General features: G+C 39.3%; 1 protein-coding gene across 1 annotated transcript in view; it reads right to left on the bottom strand.

The window, feature by feature from the left end:
• Window positions 1-424: 424 nt before the first annotated feature.
• LOC149841668 (MADS-box transcription factor 23-like) overlaps window positions 425-15,797 on the bottom strand; it is a 46,044-nt gene continuing 30,671 nt past the window's right edge. Inside the window, exons 4-8 of the mRNA XM_089998636.1 lie at window positions 1,355-1,454; window positions 1,221-1,262; window positions 1,081-1,122; window positions 784-947; window positions 425-685 (exon numbers count right to left, since the gene is read on the bottom strand). Of these exons, the coding sequence (XP_089854762.1) occupies window positions 670-685; window positions 784-947; window positions 1,081-1,122; window positions 1,221-1,262; window positions 1,355-1,454 (364 nt within the window). The 3' untranslated portion in view covers window positions 425-669. The remainder of the gene's footprint in view (window positions 686-783; window positions 948-1,080; window positions 1,123-1,220; window positions 1,263-1,354; window positions 1,455-15,797) is intronic.

Consider the following 15,797-nt stretch of genomic DNA (forward strand, 5'->3'; position numbering starts at 1 on the left):
AGAGCCAGTTTTGTGTATGCTGATAGTCCATGTTCAAATTTTCTAATTTCTGTATTGTGGTTTGTCATTTGTGATATGTATGAAAAATTATTTGAAATTGTGATTTTGCTATTTGTTTTTTGTATAAAAGACTTTTTAAGTTTTGACTGTTGGCTCTAGATCTTTAGTTGCATACCATGGTTTTATTGTTTCCTCACTTGCAACAAGCAGAATCCACTATTTAGTTAATTGGTGAATTCTTGGTTGTGAATTCAGTAAAGGTATTGGAGGATAGGATTTTACGGGCCTTCCCTCTATTGGTTCAATATATTTTACAGACAATATTTTACTTGGAGTTCTTGAGTTCCAAAAGAGTACAAGATCTATAGCTCAGTTTTACTTTTCTACATATCTTACATGGGTCAAAATGTAGCTTCTATGTATCGGTATGATATGTTTTATTGACAGTATTTTATGATCATAGATTTCTTGATGTTCCAAAGAGCACAAGATGTATAACAGTTTTCTACATATATGGTCCAAGGTGGTTTGAGCTTATCATTTCCAGTCATCTTCGAAGTTGCACACGATCTTTATTATTTATTTTCTGGATACTGTTTGGAAATATGAAAGCTTGAGAATCTTTGGATGATATACGAACAGCCGCCTTTCTTCAATCATTCACCTCATTTATTGCAACTGCAATCTGTGCCAAGGTTTTAAGAGAACACTATATCAATCAGAAATCCTTTTCTTCTGTTTGCAGTTTTCTAGGTGATTAGAATTCTGAACAGAAAGATTTACCTCAGTTTTGTAGCCCTAGATGAAGCAGATGATGCTTCATATTGTTGTTGTTGAGGCTGGCTCAGCTGAAGGTGGATAGGCATGTGTAAATCATCTCCAAAACTGAAGCCATTGGTAAGCAAGGAACTCAGGCCTGTTCCATCTGCTGCCTTTGCTCCATAAACCTGAAGTTAATAGACTGCAACCTGAGGTCTATGATAACCATGTTGAGATATGGGACAGTTACTGACAAATATACTTATGGGTTCTTTTAATGGTTATGGTTTTTCATTCTTCTTTAATCTATGAAGCTATTACCTTCTTGTACAACTCCATGTTCTCCTGATGCATGAGCTGTCCCTGCAATTGATAGTGGCTATTAGCTGTGACAACTGTTCTTCACTATTAAATTGGAAAGGTCTTACGTATAAAAGCATTTTCTTTCCTAATTCAGGGACCTTTTGTTTTAGCTCTTCAATTTCATCAGTTAACAGTTGGTCCTGCAAAACAATTAAAAGCAAAGTTATTAGGGCTATAAATTCTTGGACTAGAGAGGCAATTCCTCCTGGCCCAGGAGAACAAAAGATAGCACCTTCCTCCTCCTAACTTCATGCAAGCTCATTTCTAGTTGGTTTTCTAGGTCTTGCAGATCTTTGACACTCAAGCCTGATAACTCCTCTCCCATTAGTTGCCTGCAGGTGTCAAGAAAACATCTACTGGAGTCAATTGTGCTTATAAAGCATGTTAAATAAATATGCATTTATGTTGTTTCTATGTAGTTTTCTGCTCTTACCAGTGATAGATACTCGATAAGTGCTGGTCTTCTTGATGTAGATTATGCTATAGCAAATGCTACAATAGCCATATTGTCCTATTATGTATCATGTAGGTTAGGATTTCTATTTATATGTGTCAATCATTATTGTAACAGTAGTAGCAGCATTCATTGACGTTGCTACTATTTTAGTTTTGAAATATTCTTTCATTATCATTGGTGTGCTTATTGGGTTCCAAACTGTTCCAGGAATTAGTTTTTGGCTAAGAAGTGGAAAACACACTCTTTTCGCATTTCACTGTTGCAATTCAAGTTTCTTAAAATGTTTATGTAATAAAGGTTTTGTCACTTTAAAATGTCACTCATGATTTTTCTTTTGTTATTTCAAGCTGTCTATGTAAAAGTCATAAGTTTCCCATAATTCAAATAAAAGGTCTCCCTTTTGCACCTATTCATTTTAATATATGGAGCCCGTACCTATTATATCCATGTGTAAGTCAAGGTTTTATGCTACTGTGTTGAAGATTATACGTGTTTCACTTCTTGAAATCCAAAGACCAAAACAAATCCACCTTTCAGTGGTTCAAATCTTATGTAAAACCACAATTTTCTTGTAAGATTTCACCTACAGTGATGGTGGTCGTGAGTACGTGTAGTGCATCTATCAAATTTTTGCATGAGATGTTTTACCTAATATGGTCTGGTGGAGCTAGATTTCACACTACAATACACCTTACTAATCAGATGTTTTTTATCGTCTTGCATCAATGCTCCTCCTTGCTTTATGGTAAACATCCTGATTATTATTGCTTTGTTTTGCGTGGGATACTCTTTGATGTATGATAAACATCATAATTCTTGTTGCTGATACGCCTTTAGATGTATTGTTTTGTGCATCATATAAATGCTTCCCAATGAAAAAAAATTGCTTATAAAGCAAGAATGCCAGATTATTTCCTATGACGTTGTGTATGTGAGGAGCAGGCTTGCAGGGCCTCAAACATCACTCTAACCTTCTGCATGGAACATTGGATCGGCTGGAGAGCACATTGAAGCCGCCATTTAAGTTATTCCAGCTTGTTTGTCATTGGCATGAGAACTTTAATTCAGTCACTTTAGATATATACCAACAGCCAAAATGCATAATCTTGCTTGAAAGATTATGCATATACGATCTTGCTCTTGGGGATATACTCTCCTTTCCATGCATAATCTTTGCTCCTTTTCATCCAGCCTCTTCATTTCTCAATAGAGGCTACTCTATGTAATTTCTTCTATTAAATTTGATATTGCTAATTTGGAAACCCTCAACCAGAGTTACCGGAAGCGCTTAGGCCTTAGGGGAAGCACACTTCCCCGATACGCGCTTCGGAAGCGCGAAACGCGGCGCTTTCAAGTGGTACGCGTACCGCTTTAAAGTGGTACGTGTACCCCTTTAAAGGGGTATGTGTAACCTATTTTACTATTTTGCTCTTTTTTTAAAAGAATTTTTTTTTATTAAGGGCAAAATGGGAATTTTAAAAAACTTGTGAAAACAAAACTCAAAAGAGGGCTTTAGTTTTTTTTTTTTCACGCCTCTTCCGAGTCTCTCTTCCTCCCTCTCTCTCTCAGGATTTTGGCCACCGACCTCTTTAGAACTTTCGACGACCTTTTCCGACGTCCGACAACCTCCATCGACCAACGATGAGGATATTCAGGTACACATATCCCTTTTCCCTCCATCTCTTCTCTCCATCTCGCCCACAAGATGCATAATCTTGTGCGTAAGTGTGCTCACTGTGCATGCATTGTGTATGTGTTTTGTGCTATGTCACATGGGTGCGGGTGCGGGTGCGGGTGCGACACGGGTGCGGCACAATTTTAAAATTTTTGGACACGGGGACTCGGCAAAAAAAAAAAAAATATATATATATATATAATTTTATTTTATTTTTAAAATGCCACAGGTGTCTGTGCAGTCACAGACTGTGACTGTGACTGTGCACAGGCACAGCACTGTGCACAGTCACAGACTGTGCACTGTGCACAGTCTGTGACTGTGCACACTGCAAAGACTGCACAGTCACAGTGCCTTTTTTATATATATTTTTTTAAAATAAAAAATATAAAAAATTAGTTTTTTAGAGACATTTTTGGACTCGGTCAAAGTTGACAGAGTCCAAAATGTGGACGGACTCGGCCTGGACTCGTTGACCGAGTCCGACTCGGCGTTGACCGAGTCCGGGCCGAGTCCGAAGCCGCACCCGAGTCCGCACCCGTGTCGGGGCGTGTCGACTCGGGTGCGGCACCTCCTTAGCCGACTCCGTGTGACATAGGTTTTGTGTGAATGAATGTGTAGCATGTGTGTGTTGGGTGCATATTCGATAGATAGCAAGGTAACTTACCAAGTTAGTCGGGCTCCCAAAACAGAACGTGTCTCTTGCGCTCACAAATAGGGCTCAACTCATGTTCTGCTCGGAAAGAGCTCGTTCAAACTCGTAAAATAGGCTTGGCAAGTTGAATATAAACCATGAGTACTCGGCTCTACTCGAGTCATATAAGCTCATGAGGCAACAAGAAATATATTTTACATGTATTTTTTTCAGCTCTAAAACAATGCATTTTTTCTGTAAACAAGCCTGCTCAAACTCGGCTTGTTTAATTCAGATTGATTATGAGCTCAAACACAACTTGGCTCACCACAAGAATGAGCCAAGCTTGGACACTTCAAGCTCGTCTTGTTCAACTTGTTTACTAGCCCTAACTGCAAACATCTTTAATGCCATTTAATTTGGCGAGTCGCTGAAGGTACCAATTTTGGAATTGTTTCGTTTTTTATGAGCAATTATTTTTTAGTTTAGTGATTTAAGAGAGGCAACTCCGCCTGTGTATAACTGTCCCGGATAAAGGAGGAGGGTTGCGGTAGGCCAGTGACAACCAACATAAAAACTTAGTAATGCCCTATGAATATGACCCAACATGAGAATTTCGTTGGGGCGTTCCCTACTGAGCGACGCGCTGTACTCTATAGGCTCAGAGGCAGTGATAAATGAGAAAGGGTTGCTAGGTCGCAGCCCAGAAGCAACACGTCACACTGGCGCCCGGGTGTGGTGTCAAATAGGCAAGGGTTCCCTCACTTTGTTGGACGGGTGGGGGTAAAGAAGTTAGTCCAAGACCATAAAATTGGTTGAGATGGTGTACCTATCGAGTCTTGGGAATGCTTGGGAGAAAAATGTTTAGAATGGTTGACAAATCTTTTTAACAAGATTTGGCGGACAAATAAGATGCCTAATGAGTGGAGGAAGAGTACTTTGGTGCCTCTATATAAGAATAAGGGTGATATACAAGATTACACAAACTATCGTGGTATAAAACTCATGAGTCATACTATGAAACTTTGGGAGAGGGTGATTGAGTCTAGGTTGAGGAAGGTTGTCATGATATCGGAGAATCAATTTGGTTTTATGCTTGGAAGATCAACTATGGAAGCTATACATCTGCTTAGACAACTTATTGAGAGAAATAAAGAGAGGAACAAAGATTTGCATATGGTTTTTATTGATTTGGAGAAGACATACGATAGAGTACCTAGGGACGTTCTCTGGTGGACAATGATGAAGAAAGGTGTTTCTCTTAAGTACTTTAGTATAATTAAAGATATGTATGAAGGAGTAGTAACTAATGTCCGCACTTGTGGAGGGGTGACAACCAATTTTCCTATAACGGTTGGGTTACATCAAGGATCTGCTTTAAGCCATTTCCTATTTGCTATAGTGATGGATGAGCTTACGAGATCAATTCAAGAAAATGTGCTGTGGTGTATGTTGTTTGCTTATGATATTGTTTTGATTGATGAGTCTAGAGCTGGGGTTAATGCTAAGTTAGAATTATGGAGACAGGCATTGGAAGCAAGATGTTTTAAGTTGAGTAAGAGTAAGAGAGAATATATGGAATGTCGGTTTAGTAAGCAACGAAGTAGTGATGGGAGTGTAGTGAAGCTTGGTGAGCAAGAAATACCGGTGGATGATTGTTTCAAATATTTGGGATCTATCATTCAAAAGTATGGAGAAATTGATGGAGATATAAATCATAGGATAAAGGTTGGGTGGATGAAATGGAAAAGTGCAACTGGAGTGTTGTGCGATCGTAGAATGCCATTGCGGTTGAAGGGAAAGTTTTATAGGACGACTATTAGGCCCGCTTTACTATATGGTACAAAATATTGGGCTGCCAAGAGACATCATATTAAAAAAATGAGTGTAGCTGAGATGCATATGCTTAGATGGATGTGTGGAAATACAATAAAAGATAAGATTCAGAACGAGGAGATGCGTAAGAAGGTAGGCGTTGCACCCATTGAAAATAAGATGAGAGAGAATCGTTTACGGTGGTTTAGACGTATTCGGCGAAGGCCTAATGATGCTCCAGTTAGAAGGATAGAGAAATGGGAAAATATATTAGTTAAAAGAGGTTGGGGTAGGCCTAGGAAGACATAGAAGGAGATGATAGGAAAGGATGTGAATGCTTTGAACCTCACCGAGGACATGGCATTGGATATAAATGATTGGAGGAGAAGGATTCATGTGGAAGACCCAAAATGATTTTCTTTTTTGGTTTATATCGCTGACCCCAATTGTTTTGGGATGAAGGCGTAGTTGTTGTTTGTTGTTGTTGTAGTGATTTGAGAGAGGCAATCACTGTTATGTTTAATTTTTTTTGAAAGGCAAGCTGGGGTTAGGCTACCAGAACAATAACCGCCCCATGACACAGAGGGATTCGATCCTCTGCATTCAACTTGACACCGAACCCCGTTTACCACATGGTGTGCATGCAGACACGTTCTGTTTTGGGTGTAGTGTGTTACTTTATCAGAAGAGTGGGGTAAATAGTATGCTGCGACTAGTTGTTTAAAATTATAAATAAATATTATTATTGCTGGAAACAATTGGCCAATATGAATTTTGTCTTTCTTCATTGTTATGTTGTCTTTTTTTAACATTTTTCATAAATGCAAACTTTTGAAAGAACTTTCCTTCTTTTTTTTAATTTTATCTGCTTCGTCACAAACTTCGCCTGTGTATAACTGTTTAGTTATACACTGCCGGTCCCAAGCCCGGATAAAGGAGGAGGGTTGCGGTAGGCCTGTGACAGCCAACATAGAAACTTAGTCATACCCTATGAATATGAACCAATATGAAAATTTCGTTGGGGCGTTCCCTACTGAGCGACATGTTGTACTCTATAGGCCCGGAGGCAGTGATAAATGGGCAAGGGTTGCTAGGTCGTCGCCCGGAAGCGACGCGTCACACCGGCGCCCGGGTGTGGTGTCAAATAGGCAAGGGTTCCCTCACTTTGTTGGACGGGTGGGGGTAAAAAAGTTAGTCGAAGACCATAAAATTAGGTTAGCCACTTGGAACATAGGGTCTTTAACTGGTAAGTTGGTAGAGTTAGTAGATGTTATGTGTAGGAGAAAGATTGATATTTTATGTCTACAAGAGACCAAATGGGTAAGTGAGAAAGCAAAAGTGATAGAACCTTGGGGATATAAGATTTGATATACAGGAATAAATAGGAATAGGAATAGGAATGGAGTAGGGATTGTTATGAGTCGTGAGTTTATAGATAATGTAGTTGAGGTCCGTAGGAAGGGTGATAGAATTTTACTTATTAAATTAGTATTAGGTACGGATATTATTAATATTATTAGTGTTTATGCACCTTAAGTAGGTTTAGATGATTCCATTAAGTGTCAATTTTGGGAAGATTTAGATGGAGTAGTACAAGGGATATCTTATGGAGAAAGGCTTTTCATCGACGGTGACCTTAATGGGCATATAGGCATTAGTAGGGATGGATTTCAGAGTATCCATGGAGGCTATGGTATAGGAGAAAGAAACGAAAGTGGAGAAAGGATTTTAGATTTTGGTTTGTCCTATGATATGATCTTAGCAAACACTTGGTTTAGGAAGAGGGATTCTCACCTAGTAACATTTAAAAGTGGGGTTAATACGAGTCAGATAGATTTTTTCCTACTTAGAAAGAGAGATAGGGGTTGTTGCATCGATTGTAAGGTTATACCGGGAGAAAGTGTAGCTACACAACATAGCGTCTTAATTTTAGATCTTAGAATTAGACAATGCCGTATAAGGGATAGACATATGATAGATCCTAGAATTAAGTGGTGGGCACTGAAATGAGCTTTACAAGGAATGTTTGTAGAGCGGGTAGTTAAGGAAGTTGATTGGTGTCTCGAGGAGGATTCAAAATCTATGTGAAATAAGATAGCGGGTGGCATGAGAAGAGTGGCTAAGGAGGTATTGGGTGAGTCTAAAGGCGGTGTACCGCTAGGTAAGGATACATCGTGGTGGAACGAGGATGTCAAATTAGTTATTAAGGTTAAAAGAGAGTGTTATAGAAATCTAAGTAAAAGTCGTGATAATGAGAATTTGGAGAAGTATATGATAGGAAAGAAGGAAGCTAAAAAAGTAGTTCGGAACGCGAGGGATAAGGTATATAAAGAGGTTTATGACAAGTTGGATACCAAAGAGGGCGAGAATGATATCTATAGGCTTACAAAGATGAGAGATAGGAAATCGAGGGATCTGGGTATAGTTAGATGTATCAAAGATGAAACACAAAGGGTTTTAGTCTAAGATGAGGAGATTAAGGGGAGATGGAAAGATTATTTTGATAAGCTATTTAATGAAAGTCATGCTCAGGATCTTGGAGACTTTTTCATTCCTTTTCATGAGATGAATCGTGACTTCATGCGCAAGATTCAAAAGAAAGAAATTGCAAAGGCTTTGAAGAAAATGAAATCAAGAAGGGCAGTTGGCCCAGATGGTATACCTATCGAGGCTTGAAAATGCTTGGGAGAGAAAGGTTTAGAATGGTTGACAAATCTTTTTAACAAGATTTGGCGGACAAATAAGATGCCTAATGAGTGGAGGAAGAGTACTTTGGTGCCTCTATATAAGAATAAGGGTGATATACAAGATTGCACAAACTATCGTGGTATAAAACTCATGAGTCATACTATGAAACTTTGGGAGAGGGTGATTGAGTCTAGGTTGAGGACGGTTGTCATGATATCGGAGAATCAATTTGGTTTTATGCTTGGAAGATCAACTATGGAAGCTATAAATCTTCTTAGACAACTTATTGAGAGAAATAGAGAGGAACAAAGATTTGCATATGGTTTTTATTGATTTGGAGAAGGCTTACGATAGAGTACTTAGGGACGTTCTCTGGTGGACAATGATGAAGAAATGTGTTTCTCTCAAGTACATTAGTATAATTAAAGATACGTATGAAGGAGTAATAACCAATGTCCGCACTTGTGGAGGGGTGACAACCAATTTTCCTATAAGGATTGGGTTACATCTAGGATCTGTTTTAAGCCCTTTCCTATTTGCTATAGTGATGGATGAGCTTACGAGATCAATTCAAGAAAATGTGCCATGGTGTATGTTGTTTGTTGATGATATTGTTTTGATTGATGAGTCTAAAGCTGGGGTTAATGCTAAGTTAAAATTATGGAGACAGACATTGGAAGCAAGAGGTTTTAAGTTGAGTAAGAGTAAGTTGATGGGAGTGTAGTGAAGCTTGGTGAGCAAGAAATACCGGTGGATACTTCTTTCAAATATTTGGGATCTATCATTCAAAAGTATGGAGAAATTGATGGAGATGTAAATCATAGGATAAAGGTTGGGTGGATGAAATGGAAGAGTGCAACTGGAGTGTTGTGCGTGTGAGAAATCAGATGTGGGAGTCACCTTACTATCGTAGCAAGAGATAGAGAGAGAGGTAAGAGGGAAGAGAGAAAAAATGTTGGGCGGCAATGGGATCTTCTCCCCTTTCCATTGATATTTATATGCTGTACAAGTGGTACAATACAGTACAGTATGCTGTACAAGTGGTACAATATAGTACAGTGGTACAATACAGTACATGAAATATATCCATTTTACATATACATATTTAACAGCCTCCCTCAAGTTGAGGATGATCTTCAATCATGCTCAACTTGCTCTTAAGTAACCAAAATGGATGACTAACCAATCCTTTGGTGAAGATGTCTGCCACTTGGTCTTCTGATCTGACATACGAAGCCTCAATTTCTTCTGTTTCAATCTTTTGTCTAACAAAATGCTGATCAATTTCAATGTGCTTCGTGCGACAATGATGAATAGGCTTAAAAGAAATATTAATGGCACTTTGATTGTCACATAAAAGCAGAGAGGAAGAGATGGGTTCATTCAACTCTTGAAGAAGATGCCGTACCCAAGTGACATCAGCTGTCCCTGCTGCCATTGCCCTGTACTCTGCCTCAGTGCTGGATTTAGCAATGGCCTTTTGTTTCTTACTACTCCAAGTGACAATATTTGGGCCAATAAAAATACAATATCCTGAAACCGACCTACGCTCATCAGGATCCCGACCCCAATCTGCATCACAATATGTAAGTAAACGGTGTCCTGTAGTGAAGCTTTCATCTTTGTGATAGAGCAATCCATCTCCAATAGTCCCTTTCAGATATCTGAGAATACGCTTAATACATTCCATATGACAATCAGTGGGAGCATGCATAAACTGAGATGCTTGATTTACAGCATAAGCAATGTCAGGTCTTGTAAATGTAAGATATTGCAACATACCAACAATGCGGCGATATAAAGTGGAATCATGATATAATTGGCCTTCTTTTGCACTAAACTTATGATTTAAGACAGATGGGGTGCTGAGAGGTTTACAATTAATCATACCAGTGGTGTGAAGAATGTCAAGAGTATACTTGTGTTGACTTAGAGTGAGTCAATCATCTTGCCTATCGACTTCAACTCCCAAGTATCGCAATGGGCCTAAGTCCTTCATCTTAAATTTGGCCATTAGTAAAGACTTGACCAAGGCAATATGTGCATCATCACTCCCAGTGATAATGATGTCATCAACATATATAAGAACCCAAGTAGTAACATGATCATTCTTATACATAAATAAAGAATGATCAAGTATACTCTTAGAAAAGCCATGCTGCTGAATTTCCATGGAGAAACTCTCAAACCAAGATCGAGATGCCTGTTTTAAACCATAAAGAGACCTTCTCAATTTACAAACCCATGTAGCCGCATCATGTTCACTATATCCAGGAGGTTGCTCCATATACACCTCTTCCTTCAAGTCCCCATGTAGGAACGCATTCTTGACATCCAACTGGCTAAGAGACCAACCATGCTGAAGTGCCAAAGTGAGGATCACACGAATGGTGCCAATTTTGACAACAGGGCTAAAAGTTTCCTCATAATCTTGCTCATATTGTTGTGTGAATCCACGTGCAACAAGGCGAGCTTTATATCTTTCAATGCTACCATCTGGTTTACGCTTGATCTTGTAAACCCATTTGGAACCAACAACATTTCTATCAACAGGTCGAGGAACAATATCCCATGTATGACATTCATGAAGTGCTGCCATTTCTTCGTTCATAGCTTCAACCCAAGCTCGAGAATGGGCTGCCTGATGGAAAGTAGACGACTCTTTCTCTTTGGCCACATTGGTTAGAAACAACTGAAAGTCAAGAGAAAAATTGTTGTAACTAACCCAACGATGGATAGGATGCCTTTCACGTGTGGATCGTCGAAGAGGGGGAGCCTCGTGAGATGGAGTTGGAGGGGCTCCTCGACGGGCATAAACCAAACCTGAAAACCGTGAAGGTGCATCCTGGATGATGGAGTTGTCTGCTTCAAACTGAATTGGTTCATCAACAACAGGATCTCTGATAGAGTCATATAGCAAAGTATCACAAAGCCATGGATCATAAGTAGTTTGCTCATATACCTGAGAAGTATCACAAGTGCTGAAATGGTCATCATCAAAAACAACATTTCTAGACACCTTAATCTTACCCAAAATAGGATCATAACATCTATATCCTTTATACCCATCGGCATATCCCAAAAATCTGCACTGAACTGCTCTGTCCTGAAACTTGTTACGTAAAGAATGATCCACATGGACATAACAAATGCATCCGAAAGCATGCAAATCATCATAAGAAGGGTGAGAACCGTGAAGCAAATAATAAGGAGACTGATCTCCTAATAATTCCATAGGCAACCTGTTAATGATATGCACTGCAGTGTGAAAGGCCTCAGTCCAAAGAGAGAAAGAAATATCAATATTGTGCATCATACTTAACGCGGTTTCAACAATATGCCGATGCTTACGTTCTGCTACTCCATTCTGTTGTGGAGTGTAAGGACAAGAAGAGTTACGTGTGATGCCATGGTCCTTTAAATATTCACTAAAATCATGAGATATGTATTCTCCACCACCATCACACTGGAAATAAGTGATATTTGAATTGAAAAGGTTCTGAACAAGAGCATGGAATTGTTTGAAAAGTTTAAACACTTCAGATTTAGATTTCATAAAGTAAATCCAAGTGTAACGAGTGAAAGAGTCAAGAAATAACACATAATAACGAGAGCCAGATAGAGATGAAACAGGAGCTGGGCCCCAAACATCAGAGTGAATAATTTCAAATGGCTTGGAAGCTCTTTTATTGATACTTTGAAAGGGAAGTACATGACTCTTGCAGACATTACAACTAGGACACTTATGATCTAATTTGACTTTGGGAATAAAACCCTGAGAAGACAATTTGTCAAGGAACCCTTGACTACAATGACCTAACCGACGATGCCAAGAAACTGGCTTATTACATTGCATAACAGAAGAAGACTGACTCAAATAAGCAGGAAAAGATGGAGTCACGGTAGATGAAGTCTTCAAAGTCCCGGGGGCTGCTTCGAAGACGTACATGTTTCCGCGTCGTTCACCCTTAGCGAGCATCTTCTTGGTTCGAAGGTCCTTAAGACAAACAGAAGACGGAGTAAATTCCATGGATGAATTTGTTTCATCAACCAATTTAGAAACAGATAAAATGTTTTTCTCAATGGCAGGAGTGAGTAAGACATTTTTCAATGGTAGTGTAGATTGTGACAAAGAGAGAGATGCATTTCCAGTATGAGAAATAGGGTGGTGGGAACCATCTCCCGTGACAATAGTGCCAGTGCCAATATAAGGAACCATGTTGGAAAGTTTACCTGCATCAGAAGTAACATGTGCGGCTGCTCCAGAATCAATATACCAAACTCCATCATCATTCTGACGCAAATTCATGTTGTTAAATGCAGTCATCAGAATTTGTTGCACATCATGTGGCAACCCTGCACTCTGTCCCTGATCAGTACCTTGATGTGCTCGAAAATTTCCCTGCGGCTGCCCCTGAAACTGTTTAACATTCATCTGTCCAGCTCTTGGTCCTGGCCTCCCTGCCTTGTTGCGATTCTGTGGGTTGTGCCAACAATCTGCTTTCACATGGCCACGCTTGTTGCAATGGAAGCAAGTAGGGACACAGGTACCTCTAGTGGCAGGTGGAGCAGTAGGAGTAGGAAGGAGTCCTCCACGGCCCATATGAGCAGCAGGTGGACGAAATGAGGTAGACCCAGATGTAAACATGACAGGGTGAGGATCATCAATAAGATGATCTTGAGTCAAACTAACTTCATACTGTAGGAGTTTGGCCTGTAAATCCTCAAAGCATGGAAGTGTAGAGGCAACCTGTAATGCAGTGCAAAACATACGATATTGGGGCCCAAGGCTTCCCAATACCTGCTGAACAACATCTCTGTCAGAAACAGGATATCCAATAGCGGCCAACTGATCAATGATAATTTTGATATCCCCTAGAAATTCAGTAATGGTCTTAGTTCCCTTTCGCATAGATTGGAACTGCCATTTCAGTTGAAGTGCACGTGATTCAGAAACCTGTGAATAAGAGTGAGCAAGATGTCTCCATAGTTCTGCAGCAGTAAAATGGTCAGAGATAGTTTGTAATATACGATCAGATAACGTGGCAGTCAAATAGGCAACCACAGATTGGTCCTTCTGAAACCAAACATCATACGCAGGATTTGGAATAGCAATGCAACTCACCTTCCCATCATTACCAGTTACCTCTTGCGTAATAGTCATAGGTGGGGCGGGTGATCCCCCATCCAGATGCTCGGAAAGACCATGACTTCGGATAAATGGCAGAATTTGGCGTTTCCAAAGTAAGTAGTTATCATGAGTTAATTTGTGAGAAACAAGTTGAGAAAGAAATCCGGGGCTGATTTTAGAATCCATAGGGAAGAAGATCAAGGATGAATCAAACAACACGACAGAAATTCGTAGGTTGTACGGACAGAACCGTACGGTTGTACGGACAGAACCGTACGGTTGTACGGACAGAACCGTACGGACAGAAATTTTTGAGTTTTGGAAATCACGATTTTTCAGTTAATCGTGCAGAATGTGCGATTTATCAACTATATTGCAAGAAATAGATAAGAAATCACAAGAAGTTTGAGAAAAGAGGCACTTTTGAGAAATGAGGATTCCCAAATTTGGGGAAAACAGAAATTAGGTTTGATAAAATTGAAAACAGAAATTAGGGTTGATAAAATTGGGGATAACAGAATATGTAAGAAGGAAAAGATGCACGATATGAGGAAATGAAGAAACGACGTCGAAATATAGTGATTCAACGGAGAAACAACAGAGAAAAGATGAAAAAAAAACACTTTCCTTGAGAACGCCCAAAAACGCACGTCAAGGTCCTTAGGGGCCTTCCAGATGATCGTGATTACCACGCCCTTGGCTCTGATACCATGTGAGAAATCAGATGTGGGAGTCACCTTACTATCGTAGCAAGAGATAGAGAGAGAGGTAAGAGGGAAGAGAGAAAAAATGTTGGGCGGCAATGGGATCTTCTCCCCTTTCCATTGATATTTATATGCTGTACAAGTGGTACAATACAGTACAGTGGTACAATACAGTACAGTATGCTGTACAAGTGGTACAATACAGTACAGTGGTACAATACAGTACATGAAATATATCCATTTACATATACATATTTAACAGTGCGATCGTAGAATGCCATTGCGGTTAAAGGGAAAGTTTTATAGGACGACTATTAGGCCCGCTTTACTATATGGTACGGAATGTTGGGCTGCCAAGAGACATTATATTAAAAAAATGAGTATAGCTAAGATGCGTATGTTGAGATGGATGTGTGGAAATACAATAAAAGATAAGATTCGGAACGAGGAGATACGTAAGAAGGTAGGCGTTGCACCCATTGAAAATAAGATGAGAGAGAATCGTTTACGGTGGTTTGGACATATTCGATGAAGGCCTAATGATGCTCTAGTTAGAAGGATGGAGAAATGGGAAAATATATTAGTTAAAAGAGGTCGGGGTAGGTCTAGGAAGACATGGATGGAGGTGATAGGAAAGGATATGAATGCTTTGAACCTCACCGAGGACATGGCATTGGATAGAAATGAATGGAGGAGAAGGATTCATGTGGAAGACCCAGAATGATTTTCTTTGTTGGTTCATATCGCCGACCCTAATTGTTTTGGGATGAAGGCATAGTTGTTGTTGTCTGCTTCATCATAGTATATTATAGATTCATAGATGATAGATCTTTCACCTCATTGCATGATGCTTATTTAAAGTGTTTTAGGCTGATTCCTATACTTTTATAATGCAGGTATATTTGCCTGATCTTTGCTTCATTAATGATCATCACAAACTACGATCACGACAATTATGATACCGATGATTCTTTTTGCAATACGGAGCATGAATCATATAGTGGTGTTGGGAATGACAATGCAAGAAAGGGCAAGAGGTCTTCTGATTGTCCATATCAGTTTGAGGACAGAAAAAAAAATGTTTTGATAAGAAAGATGAAGAAGAATATGACTTGGATGACTACTATTCTGAAGATGACCAAGATGATGAACCACCTAGCATACATAAAACAACAGTGCTATGGTGCCATATATTGAAACAAAAGAAGAGTGGGTAAGGAAAGCAAGGTAGAACTCAGGTTTTTATGTGCAGGCACTGCAAAAATATTTATCATGGGTCATATACTCAAGTTTTTACACATGTCATGGGAGCTCTAAATGGACAAAGTGTTGGGATTGCCTTTTGTCCTGTAGTTGCAAAAAATGCAGAATTGACAAGAAAGATTAAGAGGCAAGTGCATTTGAGTTGAGGGGATCAAGAATTGATAAACCAAAGCCTATTAGTATGACTACATCTTCTAGTGGAAGCCGAAACACAACTGATATTCATGATACTTTTAAAAATATAGAAATAGATAATGTAGATCATAAAATTCTCAGACTTTTGTATGCAAATGACATACCTTTCAATG

Source organism: Nuphar pumila, chromosome 3, assembly GCF_984573655.1.
Source record: "Nuphar pumila chromosome 3, dmNupPumi1.hap1.1, whole genome shotgun sequence".
NCBI classification, from domain to species: Eukaryota; Viridiplantae; Streptophyta; class Magnoliopsida; order Nymphaeales; family Nymphaeaceae; genus Nuphar; species Nuphar pumila.